Genomic DNA, 17,459 nt, shown 5'->3' on the forward strand with positions numbered 1-17,459 from the left:
CCGCAGGCTCCCGGTGGTCTCCGGTGGCCGACCCGACCTGGCCAGGCCGGCTGCCAGGTCGGGCTCTTCTGCGCTCCAAGTCCTGGCACTTCTGCGTTCCACGCCGGCGCGCTGACGTCATCGGACGTCCGCCGAGCTGTACTGCGCAGGCGCAGAACTACTGCGCATGCGCAGTACAGCCCGGCGGACGTCCGATGACGTCAGCGCGCCGGCGTGGGACGCAGAAGTGCCAGGACTTGGAGCGCAGAAGAGCCCGACCTGGCAGCCGGCCTGGCCAGGTCGGGTCGGCCAACGGAGACCACCGGGAGCCTGCGGAGCGGCGGCGAGGGCACCTCCTGCCTGCCACGGGCTGGAGGAAGCCCCAGGTAAGTGGAAATTGATTTTTATTTTTTCTCCACCCTCCCTGAGCCTTCCCTTTAAGGGGGCCATACACTAGCTGACCAGATGGGCAGAGGTGCCTGGGTTCTTGCCTGGCAGAACATCAGGCCTCCTTAGCCTATTAACGTCTCATCTGGGTGAGCTTTCTATTTCTTAGATTTTGAATCTTTTTCTACATTTTTTGTAAATGACTGGCCGCAGATATACGGGGGAGGTGTTTTCCTTTCAGCTTATTCTTATTGTATTGCAGATAAGGGTTTTTGTTTTTGATTGTGTTTTTTTTTTTTTTTGTCTTGTGCAGGTTTTTGATTATTTATCGTCGTATGTGTACACTTGCCCTTTTCCTAAATATGTGGTAGTTTGATTGTAAGTGTTGGTGCATTTATTTTGTATGATTGTTGTCAGGTGGTGTCAGGTATTGTGGGGTGTTGGTTATTGTTTTTTGTTGCATTCGTTCAGGTGTTGGGTCTGTGTTGATTAGTCATGTCTCGTTGTTTGAATCGGTGGTATGTTTGAGCATTCTTCTGCTCAGGTCTTCATAACGAATTAATATTGTATTATAAGGTTATCTTGATTTTGTTGTTTTTGGACATAGAAGTCCTGCTTTTTTTTACGCATATATATGCAGAATTGATTGTTTTTTCTTGTTCCTTTGATCTTGTTTTATGTTACAATTGGTATGATTAATTGATCAAATTATTTTATTTATTTATTTGTATTATAATTGTAAATAATATTTTTCTAATAAAAATCTACACTAGCTGACCAACCAACCAATCGACCATCCAATTCGATTATTATAATCGAATAGGATGAAAATTGGTGCTGCCAAGTGCATGCCCGACAGACAAAGGGACCAATTTCGGGCCAGAAATTGGGCGCACGGTCGATTGTGCATGCTAGAAGATGTCAGGCCGAAGTTGGTTGGTCGGGTGTGCGGCGGTACGGTGGCCGAATTGGGAACAAGTGACGAGACGACGAAACCCCTGCCGCAATGTATAAATGTATCTAGTGTAGTGCATTTATACATTACCTGTCCGGTGTCAGCCTCCACGCGGTTTCCGTCCATCTCGCCGGGTTCCGCATACACGCCGGCGGCGCATAGTGTTTGACATCAGACACTATGCACCGCTAGCGTGTATGCGGCTGTTACCCAGCGAGATGAATGGACACCGTGCAGAAGCTGCTACAGGACAGGTAATGTATAAATGCACTACACTACATACATTTATACATTTTGGGGGCAGCGGCGGGGCAGCAGCAGCGGCTCAGCCGATTCCCTGATGATTTCATGCTGAAATCGGATGGGAATCGGCCTGTAGTGGATGGGTAGATTCGATTAGAGACAAATTTATCTCTAATCAGATTCGTTTAGAGATAAATTTGTCTCTTGGTCGAATCTGCCCATAATTGTTCTAATGTATGGCCACCTTTAGACCAGTTACTGTTGAAATTTGATTTTTATGGTGACAATTAAAGTGGGATAACACGCTGACATAACATTCAATAAGAACAAGTTTTCCTACACTTTATTAACCATACAGTTATATTTGCTTTTGCACAAAAGTAATATTGTTTGTTTACAAATTACAAAGTTCCCAAAGTACAGTTTATCTGCTCTGAACGCTGCCATTGCATTTTATTTCATAGCTGCTGTATTTATAAATTAAAATCTACTTCTCAGTTGCACACATACTAGAAGAAGAGAGAGCTCAGTCTCGGCGGTTTACTAAATGTATCTGACAAAGGAATTTAAACAAAAAATAATGTTATAACTTCTTTGGATGGAGCCTGCTTTCCACTGAAGCAAGGAGCTTTCCAGTGAAGAAAAAAGCGCTGTATTTAACTGCTTGGATGCTGTTCTGCTACATTTTCTTTTTGTGGTAGTAGATGTCAGGGATGCTGTCACGAGTAGATTCGAGTGGCCTAAGCACTCGAACTCGTGATTCAAATGAGCAATAATTAATGCAGGTGAGGAGCGGGACATAAGGGGTTATTTACCCATAAGGCTGCGTGTTCCCTGCGCTCCAAATAGGATCCATACGTGTCCTATTCATCGCATTACAAGCCTCGCTGCAGGCACTTCTTCCGGCTTGAAGGAGGAAGTGCCCGCAGTGGGGCTTGTAACGCAAAGAATAGGACGCGTGTGGATCCTATTTGGAGCGCAGGGAACACGCAGCCTTATGGGTAAATAACCCCTTATGTCCCGCTCCTCACCTGCATTAATTATTGCTCATTTGAATCACGAGTTCGAGTGCTTAGGCCACTCAAATCTACTCGTGACAGCATCCCTGGTAGATGTTATGCTGTAAATAATGTTTTAGAGCAAAGAGGAAATGTTGAGTTTCATACCACTTTAAAACTGCCTGCCTGTGAGGGGGAGGAGCCCCTTATCATAGAGATCACAGCATAGGACGGCACTTACTGGAGGTCTCCAGGCTCTTCTCTGGACTCTCCATTGAGGAGGACTTCTTCCTGCCCAAATTCATCAGATTGCTGAGCTTCAGTCCAGAGGTTCCCTTCTTCTTCACTACAGAGAAATAAGACAGAATATCCATATTAGTTAGGGGCCCTAATACTAATCATTGAAGTAAATCTCCCCTCCCAGCTCCTTTCTATGGTTTGTTAGCGGTCCTCACAACTTATCACTTTGTTTGCCCTTGTCAGCACTTCAGCAAATACTGATACAGATCTGGTGAAGTTATTTTTTTTAAAGCAAACAATAACATGCCAGTATCTTTAAAAGACAGCTATCAAAGTTAACTAAAATTATTTCCAATAATTACTATTACTAGCAATACAAAAGCTTTTTTTTTTTCATCTTTTCACGTTTTATGGGAAGAAAATTGACATTTACAGAGAACAGTTCTCACTGTGGGCATTATTATGGAGGGCTGTGCCCAGCACATCCAGCATACAGAAACAATCTTCACTGGCTTTAATACAGTGACTGCAATCTGTTGAGAATGATAGGACGCAGAAATATAGCTTGTGTGTAAATAATCATCAGCTGCAGCTCAGTCTGTGTGCTGCTGTGTCTCCCTTTCTGTCATGCAGCCTAAAGTAAACACTGTACAGCCAAGTTACAGTTCAGCCCTGCCTCCCTCTCCCCTGATGCCGACACAAAATTGTTACAAACAGCTGGTAAACAAGGCATTTTCTTTCACACAGGCTGTGCTGAGAGATCTCTGAAAAGCTTTCTAGTGTTGCTGGCTACTGCGCCTGCGCGGGAAGCTCCCGGTGACGTCAGCGGGAGCGAGGACTCGCATGCACAGTGGCTTGCGACATTAAAATCGCAAATACTAGAAGTGAGCCGTGGCGGGGACCGGAGGATCCTCTTGTCCCGGAACAGGACGTCTGCAGGGGGCCGGTAGAAGCCCCAGGTAAGTTCTACTTTTTTTAAAGGGGTTACAGTACTTTAAACACAACTAAAGCAAAAAGCTCAGAATAACAGCCAAATAACTGTCATTGTTTACTAAAAAATGAAGAAGGCAGCCTCTGTATTCATCTAACATCATGTTCCCTTTAAGTAGAATGACTTTTCCTCCTGGAGAATGCTGGGGTTGCTTTGCTTCCGTAGTTGGACGTCTGGACGGCTCCAAGTGACGGCTGAGCTGCCGGTACTCATAATTAATAGCTGAATGGCCTCTCAGTTAGCACTAATCAGCTTAATGTATTAATTGGAGCCCAATGCGAGTTCAGGGGAGTTTCGGAGTGACCAGTTCGGTGCTGCTTGAAAGGTTTCTGCTTCTGGGATTTCCTCCTTCTTTATAATCAGCCATAGAGGCCGAACTGTCCACACAAAGAGGCATTGTGAGTCCGGCTGGGCCCAGGCGTCCCGTGGTGTAACAGTATAATTACCCCATAAAGGAGCCACACACTGAAGCACATTATAACGGCTGTTCCTGCCTAACAGAAGATCAGCGAAAACTCAGGTCTGGAAGGTGCTGATCCCAGCTAAACAGGAGCAGAGAAGTTGTACTGAGCATACTTCTGAGTGCTGCCTGACATTACCTGCAGAGAGGCATGCTCAGTACAACTTCTCTGCTCCTATCAATTATCAGGAAACTGACTGGATTGATAAACTACCTGAATGTTTCTGGACACTGCACAGTAGCACTTCTCCTGTCCTGTATGCTGGGTGTAATTCTCTGTATCTGCTCTTATTCTGTATGTATGGACTCTGCACAGTATAACTTCTCTTGTCCTGTATGCTGGGTGTAATTCTCAGTATCTGTTCTTATTCTGTATATATGGACTCTGCACAGTAGCACTTCTCTTGTCCTGTATACTGGGTGTAATTCTCAGTATCTGTATTCTGTATGTATGGAGGCTGCACAGTAGCATTTCTCTTGGCCTGTATGCTGGGTGTAATTCTCAGTATCTGCTCTTATTCTGTATGTATGGAGGCTGCACAGTAGCACTTCTCCTGTCCTGTATGCTGGGTGTAATTCTCCGTATCTGCTCTTATTTTGTATGTATGGACTCTGCACAGTATAACTTCTCTTGTCCTGTATGCTGGGTGTAATTCTCAGTATCTGTTCTTATTCTGTATATATGGACTCTGCACAGTAGCACTTCTCTTGTCCTGTATACTGGGTGTAATTCTCAGTATCTGTATTCTGTATGTACGGAGGCTGCACTGTAGCACTTCTCTTGTCCTGTATGCTGGGTGTAGTTCTCAGTATCTGCTGTTATTCTGTATGTATGGAGGCTGCACAGTAGCACTTCTCCTGTCCTGTATGCTGGGTGTAGTTCTCAGTATCTGCTCTTATTCTGTATGTATGGACTCTGCACAGTAGCACTTCTCTTGTTCTGTATCCTGGGTGTAACCCTCAGTATCTGCTCTTATCCTGTATGTATGGAGGCTGCACAGTAGCACTTCTCCTGTCCTGTATGCTGGGTGTAATGCTCAGTATCTGTATTCTATATGTATGGACACTGCACAGTAGCACTTCTCTTGTCCTGTATGCTGGGTGTAACTCTCAGTATCTGCTCTTATTGTGTATGTATGGGCACTGCACAGTAGCACTTCTATTGTCTTGTATGCTGGGTGGAATTCTCAGTATCTGCGCTTATTCTGTATGTATGGACACTGCACAGTAGCATTCCTCCTGTCCTGTATGCTGGGAGTAATGCTCAGTATCTGCTCTTATTCTGTATGTATGGAGGCTGCACAGTAGCACTTCTCTTGTCCTGTATGCTGGGAGTAATGCTCAGTATCCGTATTCTGTATGTATGGATGCTGCACAGTGGCACTTCTGTCCTGTATGCTGGGTGTAACGCTCAGTATCTGCTCTTATTCTGTGTGTACGGAGGCTGCACAGTAGCACTTCTCTTGCCCTGTATGCTGGGTGTAATGCTCAGTATCTGCTCTTTCTCTGTATGTATGGAAGCTGCACAGTAACACTTCTCTTGTTCTGTAGGCTGGGTGTAAAAGGTGGCCATCCACTGATAGATTTGCAGCAGATTCGACCATCAGATAGATTCTTGTCAGATTGAACTTGACAGGCATCTGACAGAAATCTATCTGATGTATGCCACATACTAGGAACAGATTTTCAATAGATTTCAGAATGGAATCTATTGGAAATCTATTGAAAATCGATCTAAAGGCATTACTGCACCATTAGATCCAATGGAACTCTATGGGCCATCGATCTGCAGCCAGCAGCAGATCGACCTAGATCTTCCATCCTGTCAGATAGATCAAATCCATCGAAATCGATCGAATCGGCCACAAACCGATCGATCAGAAATCTATTCTTTCAAATTTATCGATCAATTCTATAGAATCAATCGATGGCTGAAATCAACCAGTGTATGGGCCCCTTAATTCTCAGATCTGCTCTAATCCTGTATGAATGGACACTGCACAGTACCACTTCTCTTCCCCTTTGAGGTGGGTGCTATTCTTAGTATCTGCTCTTATTCCATGTCCGTATGCGGTCCTAGAGCTAGGCATCCACTATGTGATGTATGCCCAATGTTATATAGAATTGTGATCTCCCAGGCCTTTGGTAGATCAGATTTCAGCAGAGATTGATCTCATATTGCAGCACAGAGCTGTGGGTAAGTCTATTATGTAAGGTACACTCTGGTGGGGTTCAGGCAATGTGACACAGTCTCACCTTCTTTGACGTCAGTAGTCTCGGGGTGCCCATCCGTGCTGCTGCCGCTCTCAGAGGCTGCCGAGTACCTGTCTGTCACATCTCCCTGCGAGTGAGCACAGTACAAGTGATGAGTCCCAGAAGATGCCCTCCTCTATGACATCCTGCCACACCACAGCCCATCAGTCTCAATGTCACCAGCCTCACCGCCATCGTTAATTTAAAGCCATCTTTGCAAAAAAAAAATAGCTTGATAGTTTTTTGGGTTTAGATTGTGAGCTCCTCAGTTAGGCTGGATCCACACTATAAGCGCTTTTCTGAGCGCTTGCTGAGAGCTTGTGATTGCTGAGCGCTTTCTGATCGCTTTTTAAAAATCATTCCCATTCACTTTCATTAACATCACGGTAAAAATCGCCGCGATCGCATATGCAGCGATTTTTACGTGATTTTTCCCGCGATTTTAATGAGAGAATGGGAGCGATTTTTAAAAAGCGCTCAGCAATCACGAGCGCTGGGAAAAGCGCTTATAGTGTGGATCCAGCCTTACACATTGTGATATGAATTATTCAGTGTATTCGGTCTAGTGCTGTTGTGGGTAAGGATGATCAATGAGATGCAAATATTTCTAAGTTCATGCAGAATTATGTACATTTTTATGCAAATATATGCAGCTTGAAGATGGACCAATTAACCTCCTGAGCGTTACGGCGCTCAGGCGGTTTTGTTACTTTTTGCCCGATTTTTAAATAAATGTGCTAAATGGTTATAAACCCTCTAGCTAGCACTAGGCTAGCTAGAAGAAGTCTCCGGCACCCTCCGATCCCCACCGCTCCCCCGTTTATACATTACCCCCCCTGGATCCAGCGATTGCGCAGCCTCCCCGGTCTTCACTATGGGGAGGATCGCAGATGACGTCATGCACAAACCCGATCCTCCCCATAGAGAGACCGGAGCTGTGCCGGGAGGCTGCGCAATCGCTGGATCCGGGGGGGGGGGGGGGGGGATGGGGGGGGGGTCGGGGTAATGTATAAACGGGGGGGGGGGGGGGAATCGGCGGGGAGCGGAGGATGCCGAACACTCTTACTAGCTAGCCTAGTGCTAGCTAGAGGGTTTATAGCCATTTGGCACATTAATTATGGGGAACTCCTGGGGCCACAGAGCGGTATGCCGGACACAGTGTCGGGCATACCACTAAGGAGGTTAAGTTCCATCCAGGTTTAAATTGATTTTCTAGCTGCATATACTTGTTGAAAAATTTACATAATTCTACATGAACTCGGAAATATTTGCATCTCATCATGGATCAGGGTGACATTGCTACATGGATGCATCATAATAGTAATTATAATGCTAGTATACTGTGCTATTGATCAGGGCTCCATCATAACACTTTTTAAATACAAATAAGTATAAATACACTAAAGTGAAGTACCCACAACCAGATTCATCGGGCCTAATCTTCAAGCATTGTTTGCGGTTGCAAAAATGAACATTCGCCTAAACGATCCTTTGCACGATTTAGGCTACTACCGCGGGAGTCTATGGCGATCTTAACGATAGTTCGTCCAGTGATCCGACAGGATAGTCATTCAATATGAACGATCGTAGCAGGTGGTAACATGTCGTTAAATATCATTGAACACATTTTTGGTAAATGATGTTGCACAATACTGCAAAACGGATTGTTTGTCGTGAAAAAAATGCCACATAGATATAGACCTTAAGGGAACCCATACATCACTCAATTTGCAGGCAGATCAAACTTGTAATGCCAGAATTTTAATTTCCCCAACAATCGTCAGACCCCCAGCTGGCTGGCTGGCTGGTCCCCCCCCCCAAGTGTGTGTGCGCACCTAGGTGCAGTGCCTATAAGCTCACCTGTCATTCCAGCATGAATCCTGGCCTCTCCGGTGTGCAGCATGTAGCCACGTGTACAATGGTAAAGGGGGGGAGGGGTGAGGGATTGGGATTAATCTAATGGTCCACCTGGTGGCACATCAAGTGATGTATGCCCACTTTTAAGTGAACCTCCAGACTAAAAATCTATTCCACAGCACTGAAAAGGCTTGGTGTTGCTTTAACAGTTTCACAGCATCAGAACTTTGTTTTTCCTACCCAAGCCTCATTTTTAACTGCACAGAAGCTAAGCTCTGCCCCATCAAAGAAATCTGCCTGGGCATTTTCCCCCGATTCTGTGTAAAGCATTATGGGATTTCTGATGATGTTGTTCTCGTTGCCGAGCGCAGGGTGGTCAGTACACAGGACAGTGTCTCATGCTCTGTCACCTCCTTTCAACCAAAAAGATGGCTGCCCCCATGAAATCACAAACATTTGCCTGTTCTTTTAAAACAGGGTGGGTAAGAGATTATATTACCCATCTATTTTAATTAACATAACTAATGTAACTTAATGATAGTATGGTTGTTTAGGCTGAAGCTCCTCTGCAATTCTTTAAGCTGGCCATACAAGATAAGCCTAATCAGGCAGGCAATCAATCACCCCCCCCCCCCCAATCAGAAATAGTTTGAGAAGTACTTGCCCAACTTGATCACTATGAGAATCCAGCAGGGATCTGATCAAGAATTAACTGACCTATGATCCCCAGTTGCGCTGTGGAATGAGAAAAATAGATCACTTGTAGATTCTAGCAGTTATGGAGTGTGCCAGATATATTATTGATCCATGTGTGGCCCCTAATGGACACCTGAAAGAGTTAATTAATCAGGCATGCGATTGACAGTTTCTCTTCAGTTGGGACCTGGTTGGAGTTCACTATAGCATAACCCTCACTGATAAGGAATTACAGCCATAAAACTTTTCTTGCAGAGAACAACTTTTAGGGCTGGTGCACACCGAGCGGCCTTTTCAGCGTTTCTGCAGCCGCTTGCGGCTGCGGATCCGCTTGGTCAATGTATCTCAATGGGGTGGTTTACACCAGAGCAGGAGGCGTTTTGCAGAAACGAAAAATGCCGGGGTGAGGCATTTTTTGGATTGCGGGTGCGTTTCTGCCTCAATGTTAAGTATAGGAAAAACGCAAACCGCTCTGAAAAACGCCTGTTTAGAGCGGTTTTGCCGGCGTTTTTGTTACAGAAGCTGTTCAGTAACAGCTTTACTGTAACAATATATGAAATCTACTATACTGAAATCCGCTGCAGCAATCCACAAAACGCTAGCAAAACACCATAGAAAAATAACAAAAAGTGTTTCAAAATCTGCTAGCATTTTGCGGATCTGCTAGTGGTTTTTGGTGTGCACCAGGCCTCAAAGACAAGGGATGCATAAAAAGGGCCAATTGTTCATAGAGTTTAGCTATGACATATGCCAAAGACTGTCATTGAGCAGAGACTATGAAGCATTAAAAAAACGTGGAAACATTAAAACGTATATTTAAACACAATAAAACCATGGGATATCTAAAAAGAAATATTTTAGATTATTTTCACTACATTGTTCCTTTAAGCTGATCTCCTTTAGGTTTCCTGTAAAGCACTGGATGTACCCCAATTCTGTAACAAGAAGGGTCAGCTGTGGATTACCTTGTTCTGGGTGCTTCGCGGTGTGTCAGGTGTGGTCAGCGAGATCTCTGGGACCGGGTCAGTTTGTATTCCGCTAACATCCTGGATGACCTGTGACATAAAAGGACAGAAATTGGTCTCCTGGGAAGTCCACTATACAAATAACAGACCCACCTCTGATTAGGTCCACTTTCAAAACATCCAGATACTTTAAAATGTTGTTGTTAAAGAACAACTGTAGTAATAAAAATATATGGAGGCTGCCATATTTATTTCCAATACCAGTTACCTAGCAGCCCTGCTGATCTATTTAGCTGCAGTAATATCTGAATAACACCAGAAACAAGCATGTGGCTAATCTTGTCAGATCAGAAACACCTGATCTGCTGCATGCTTGTTCAGGGTGTATGAGGCAGAGGATCAAAAGGACTGCCAGGCAAATGGTATTGTTTAAAAGGAAATAAATATGGCCGCCTCCATATCCCTTTCCACTAGTATAAGGCAGTGGGGATAGAAGGTTGAAGTCACCAGGATATTAAAGGACAACTGTAGCTATAATGAAAAGGACACGAGTTTGACTTCACAGCTAGATCCATGAAGCTAACAATGGTGGATTTCATCATCAATTGCTGGTCACATGGGGTGCAGGTGGTGTGAATCTTCCCAATGGAGGAGGTCAGGTGACCCCACCATGAATGCCCCTCTCCCTATTTCTGAACTCCTTCACATCAAGAAATCTGCAGGGACTAAAAAGATATTTTATTCAGTTTTGTTTTGTGCGTTTTTAATGTCCCACTGAAAGATGAAAGACCTGGTTCCTCTATTAAGTTTTGACCTGCTCCTGTGACCCCGCAATGCTTCCGCCGCTGGACCGCGTCCTGTCCCATTGCTGCCCGTCATTTCACAGACGGTTTTATTGGGTTCGGCCAGCCTTGCAGAACACTGTCCGCTTTTATCAGTCTGGCTTTGAAGTTTCTGCTTAATAAGTTCCCATGCAGGGCGGAGCGGACGTTCAATGCCTGACTCTGCCACTGTTTTCTATAAATCACCATTAAAGGGGAACCCCTCATTCACTCAAAGCCTCTTTGAAAGTCTCTGTCTTTTCTTGGTTACATCAAACAACTGCCCCTGATAGACAGACTCACATCAAACGGGGGCCCTGTGGGAAAGGAGGAACCTGTGGGAAGGGGGCACACATTCGTATGAACAGAGCGCCTCTACCAAGGGCCGATGCATAAGGAAATAGTTAATTGGGGGAAGTTAGACTGACATTCCAGTACATACAATCTGGCAGAGCTGTAATAAAAGGTGCCCGTCTAGGTAGAATTTTACTTCAGTGATATAATATTAGCTCTTCAGTTATAGGATATATATTACAGGAGTGACATCACAGCTCTGCAGATATAGGATATATATATTACAGGAGTGACATCACAGCTCTGCAGATATTAGATATATATATTACAGGAGGGACATCACAGCTCTGCAGATATAGGATATATATATTACAGGAGTGAAATCACAGCTCTGCAGATATAGGATATATATATTACAGGAGGGACAGCACAGCTCTGCAGATATAGGATATATATATTACAGGAGTGACATCACAGCAGTGCAGATATAGGATATATATATTACAGGAGTGACATCACAGCTCTGCAGATATAGGATATATATTACAGGGGTGACATCACAGCTCTGTAGATATAGGATATATATTACAAGAGTGACATCACAGCTCTGCAGATATAGGACTACAGTTATATGAGTGAACAGCTCTACAAATATAGGACATATTTTGCAGGAGTGACATCATAGCTCTACTGATATAGGCATGACATCACAGTTCTACAGATATAGGAGTGACATCACAGCAAATGAGTGAAAACACATCTCTACTGGTATAGGAGTGACATCACAGTTCTACAGATATGAGTGACATCAAAGCATAGGAGTGACATTACAGATATAGAAATGACATCAAAGCATATGAGTGATATCACAACTCTACAGATATAGGATATATTTGACAAGGGTGAAATTCTCCAGACAGATCTCCTATTTGCAGTGCAGTGAGATCTCTGACATAGGACTGGACAGAGACGTATCCCTGAGGTCCTAGACTCACCTTCAGCCACTGCAGGGCCTGGTCCTTGCTCTGCATGCCCAGCACAATTACATCACTGCTGGCCGGAGTGATCTTCAGCTTGTGCTCCTTCTTGCGGACTTGCTTCTCTTTGTGGGTGACACTGCACCCCACCAGGCTGATGTCCAGCTGGGGACTGTGGTCCTTGGAGGACTTGTAGCACTGAGGGTGACACATTTCTAGTGAATGAGTTACAAAGGGTTGCCCAGGACACACACACATCTACCAGAAGACTGGAGTAAGCATTATTACCATCATGCAGGAAACCGTGTTGGACCAGTGTTAATAGCACCCCCATAACTTCAGTCCCCAAAGCACAGTGCTTAGGGGTAAAATTTGACTCCATTCTCTCTCCTTTCTCACATTCACTCGCTAACAAGCTCCTGTCATCACTAACTCAAAATCTCACATCTGACTTTTCTCACCCAGTACACTGAAATGTTAATACATGCTCTTTTCACATCTTGTCTGGACTATTGTAGCATACTACTATGTGGACTACCAACTATCAGACTGGCACCCCTCCAATCTGTACTGAACTCGGCTGCTCGCCTCATCCATCTCTCTTCTCGCTCTTCCTCTGCTGCTCCTCTCTGTCAAGCTCTACATTGGCTATCAATTAACCAGAGGATCCAGTTCAAACTCTTAAAGGGACCATAAGCAGTACCCTATAATCAAAAATGTCAGTTACCTAGGGCTTCCTCCAGCCCACCGTAGGCTGTGAGGTTCCCCGGCGTCGTCCTGGCTGCTGGCAGTGTCCCTACGGCGGATCAGTTACCGGCGACACCCAGGCAGGGTGTCGGGCCGGCTCTTCCTGGTTCCAGACGCTACGTGTCATCATGCCGCCCGCTACGCGTCATGGTGGCGGCCGGCGTGATAGTCCTGCGCATGCTCTGTTTTTAAACTCTAAACCGCACATGCGCAGGACTGTCACGCCAGCCGTTGCGATGACGCGTAGCGGCTGGCGTGATGACGCGGAGCATCTGTAATCAGGAAGAGCCGGCCCAACACCCGGCCTGGTAACGGATCTGCTGGAGGGACACGGTCAGCAGCCAGGAGGACGCCGGGGGACCTCGCAGCCTACGGTGGGCTGCAGGAGGCCCCAGGTAAGTGACATTTTTGATTATAGGGTACTGCTCAGGGTCCCTTTGACCCTAACCTACAAAGCTCTCCACAATCTCTCTCCTGTGTAGATCTCCTCACTAGTTTTCAGATACCAACCCAACCGCAATCTCAGATCTGCACATGACCATCTTTTGTCCTCCTCTAGAGTTACCTCCTGGCATTCATGCATGCAAGACTTCTCACGTGTTTCACCCCTCCTCTGCAATCCCCTTCCACAACACATCAATCACTCTCCAACCTTTGATAGCTTTAAACCAGGGGTGCCCAATCGGTAGATTGTGATCTACCGGTAGATCACAAAGGACTTCTGGGTAGATCCCACAACACCTTAACTGACGAACGCATCATACTCTGACTTAAAGGGACTCCGAACTCTAAAATAATCGAAATTGGTACTTACCTGGGGCTTTCTGCAGCGACACCGGGCGCGAGTGTCGGGCCCTCTCTTCCTGGAAGATGACGTTAGTTCTCATCACGCTGGCCACCTCGCATGATCACGGTGGCCGGAGTGACTGTACTGCGCATGCGTGATTAAACCATGCATGCGCAGTACAGTCACGCGTGATGACGACTAACGTCATCTTCCAGGAAGAGAGGGCCCGACACTCTGGCCCAGTGTCGCCGGGAGTCATTTGTGCGTAGAGACTGGGAGGGGAGCCAGGACGCCGCCGTGGGATCTCCCAACCTACAGTGGACTGCAGAAAGCCCCAGGTAAGTACTAATTTCAATTATTTTCAGAGGTCAGGGTCCCTTTAAGCTTTGTACGGTATGCTGTCCTAAAGTTTTGCATAGCAGTGTAGAGGATGTAGAGGATGTTGCTGATTACATTTATGCCGGACACTGAACATGATATTGTGACTATTTGGTCAAGCACTTTTCTATTTGGCTAACTGAGGACGACTCTATGATATGCATTTAGTTGACTGGCAGCTTATGGTAATCACTGATGGACTGCCGCTGTGCATGTGCTGGAGTTGTGGCTTGCATCTGTAGGTACTGTTGATTGTACCCGGTAGATCATTTTCAATTCCTAATTTTCAAAGTAGCTCAGAAGTTCAAAAATTGTGGGCACCTCTGCTTTAAACGCTCCCTCAAAACTCACCTTTTCCGAAAAGCATAAGCTCTAACTTAGGCCATCCCCCCTTTGACCTCTGTCCTAAAAACACACTGCCTCTAGGTATGATTATATACATACTACCCCACCTATTCCTTTAGATTGTATCAGGGAATAATGGGAAATCTAGATAGGTGACAATCAGGGCCAGACCGTGGGTCCATAGTGACCCATGGCCCTGGTGGCATCCATGATGGTTCAGCTTTACCCTCTAGCACGATGGTAATATACCTACACAGAGACAGCCTCGCGTTTCCAGTAAGAGGTTTCCAAAGGTTATGGGAAAGCTAAAAACACCCTGTAAACCAGGGATCCCCAAACTTTTTCAGTCAAGGACCGGGTCAACATACTTCAGACTGCTGGGGGGCTGGAACATACATAAAATTATGTTGAAAAACATTACATTGAATCTATGTATGAATTCCCCAATCATGCCTGGAGGAGAACTCCCAGCAGCAGCCATTCAGTCATGCGGCGCCCGGAGAACGTGTTTGTGCATCAAACAGTGAAGCATAACCAGGTGACAACCTGTCGTTCAGTTGGACAGCAGTGTCACCTGATGCAGAATTGGATTGTAAGCCAGTGAATGACTGCTCGCTGGCTTCTTCAGTATGAGGATGAGTGGCGCCAGCACTGCTATTCTATATGCGGGCCGCCGATATTTAAAGGTACAGTGAGCTGCATCTATAAGTTATACATTTTGTTTGGGGGCCAGTGAAAAAGCCTCGGCGGGCCGCATTGGGCCCACGGGCCGTAGTTTCGGGACCACTGCTATAAACATGCACAGGCCAATCCCCTGCTCTCTTACCAGCAATCTGTTGTCCCTGATAACACAGAGCTGTTTGGCCCACTGGCCCAACCACTTCTTCCTCCAGAGGAAGGCACAGATCAGGGCATCCTTCATCAGCTCAATGGAGGCCTCTGTGGATGGCCACTGGTGCTGGGCGGCCGATTTCTTTAGATTTTCATCTTCATCGTACGATTCGTAGGAGCTGCTGACAGGTTCCCCATCCTCTGTGGACAAAAGACAGATGTTAGTGGTATCTCTACAGGTGTGGAGGGAAAAGCCAATCACTTTATGTCTAGACATTTAGAGTGGAGAGATCTCTTCACTGGAAGTCCTGCCCCCCACATGAGCGGTCTACACTTTCCCAATTACCACTGCATAGGGAACAGTCAATTGTAGCTCCAGTTCCCAACCGAGGACTAGATCGGGTGAGTCTGCTTATGGGCTCTGAATGGACATTTGATAATGGAATACTAGATCTATAACCAGGGCCAGAATCTACCTCTCTGGGGCCTATAGGCAAGGCCAGATTTCTGGAAAGGTCACAAAGGCCCAGGCCTTGGGCCACTGCAGCCAAAATGGGAGGATGGACATGGAAGAGGAGGCTGCAGATTGAAAAAAGAGGCTGTAAATGGGGAGCAACACATGGAAGAGAGATTACACATGGCATGAGGAGGCCTTCTGCGCATGGATTGGATGAACGAGAAAGTTAGCCTAGAGGCATTAAAGCAGCAGGGTCAGCCATACAATCCCAGGAAAAAAACACATATATAAGTAGATAAATGCTACTTGTTCTATATAAGTAGATAACTACTTGTTCTACTTATATAGCATATGTATTGTACTGTCCACATTTTGATTTTAGTGGATTTTATGTAGTAAATAAAGAGAATTCTGTTCCTGCCATTTGCAATCTTGATTCACTCCGATTGAAGCCAATCCTGATGTCACTTCCTCTTTTTTTTCTACCCTCAGTCAGTCCCGCAGCCCTGAACTGCCCTCAGCCTATCAGTGAGGAGCAAGAATGTGGGAGGGGTGATGACAAGCTTTCCTCTCATCGGCAATAATAGAGCCTGGCTGACTGAGATAAGATTTATTACAGCAGAAACATTTCTGAATAGATTGCAATGCAGGGTAAAGTTGCAGGCTGCACAATGAACACAGCGCAGTGGGAAAATGGAATTTGATTTTGTGGCGGACAATCCCTCTTTAAAGTAAACCAGAGATGAAATTAAACTAATGAGATAAACAATTGGAACTGCCCTTCTACTCTTAAAAATGACTCTTTTAGATATCTCAAGGTTTTATTTTATGTATACACATTTACAAAGCAGATTTAATGTTTCATAATCTCTGCTCAATTGCAGTGTCTCAAGAGTCCCAGAGTGAAAATACATGAACTATTGACCTTTTTATCTTTTCTTTTTCTTTTTAATCTTTTCCTTGATTGATTGCTTCCTCAGATCTGGAGGTGGGACCGGATCTCATGTTGTCCTGGAAGACTGTTAGAGAAAGTGTTTTATAGCGGTAATTTGTTATCAGTTAGGGACTGGGTCATGACTAAAGAAGAACTGTCAGTTCCATAGCTGAATATTAACTCTTTCAGACAGGGAAAAAGGAGCACAGCATAAGTGCAGGGGCCCCAATCGTCCCGTTTTCGCCGGGACTGTCACGGGTTGGGGGAGGGGTCCCGCTGTCCCGGGATACCCCCCCCCCCCCTTGTGTCCCGGCAGGCCGGCAGGCAGCGGAGGTAAAAAAAAGGATCGAGGCGCCAGCCGGCGGCTTTGGTGTGTGGCATGCGGTCTGGGATAATAGTGTCCCTCCCTCCCTCCGAATGTGCCCCCCACAGTGTCCCCCTGTATGCAGAGATACGAGCGCAGCAGAGCGGCAGTCTTACCATCTTCCTCGCGTACCAGGCATCTCTTGCTTCCATCTACTTCCTGTGACGTCACAGGAAGCGGAGAAGACGAGATGCCCGTACGCGACGAGGAATGGTAAGACTGCCCGCTCTGCTGCACTCGTATCTCTGCATACAGGGTGACACTGTGGGGGGCACATTCGGAGGGAGGGAGGGACACTATTATCCCAGACCACATCCCACACACCAAAGCCGCCGGCTGGCGCCTCAATCCTGTTTTCACCTCCACACCCAGGTTCATGGGCACCCTCACCCTTCTCCCCACCAGTCAGATATATATATTTATTTTTTTGACTAGGGGTGTGTCAGGGGGTGTGGTTGGGGGTGTGTCAGAGGGTGTGGCTTAAGTGTCCCGGTTTCTCA

The 17,459-nt window shown here is 45.9% G+C and overlaps 1 protein-coding gene across 2 annotated transcripts in view; it reads right to left on the bottom strand.

Moving 5' to 3' along the window:
• Window positions 1-17,459, bottom strand: part of AFAP1L2 (actin filament associated protein 1 like 2) — a 232,300-nt gene that overhangs the window by 43,081 nt on the left and 171,760 nt on the right. For both annotated transcript variants that reach the window (XM_068257401.1, XM_068257400.1), the window contains exons 6-10: window positions 15,200-15,405; window positions 12,135-12,314; window positions 10,025-10,114; window positions 6,510-6,594; window positions 2,804-2,908 (exon numbers count right to left, since the gene is read on the bottom strand). In XM_068257401.1, the coding sequence (XP_068113502.1) occupies window positions 2,804-2,908; window positions 6,510-6,594; window positions 10,025-10,114; window positions 12,135-12,314; window positions 15,200-15,405 (666 nt within the window). The remainder of the gene's footprint in view (window positions 1-2,803; window positions 2,909-6,509; window positions 6,595-10,024; window positions 10,115-12,134; window positions 12,315-15,199; window positions 15,406-17,459) is intronic.

This window comes from Hyperolius riggenbachi, chromosome 10 (assembly GCF_040937935.1).
Source record: "Hyperolius riggenbachi isolate aHypRig1 chromosome 10, aHypRig1.pri, whole genome shotgun sequence".
In the NCBI taxonomy this organism is placed as follows: domain Eukaryota; kingdom Metazoa; phylum Chordata; class Amphibia; order Anura; family Hyperoliidae; genus Hyperolius; species Hyperolius riggenbachi.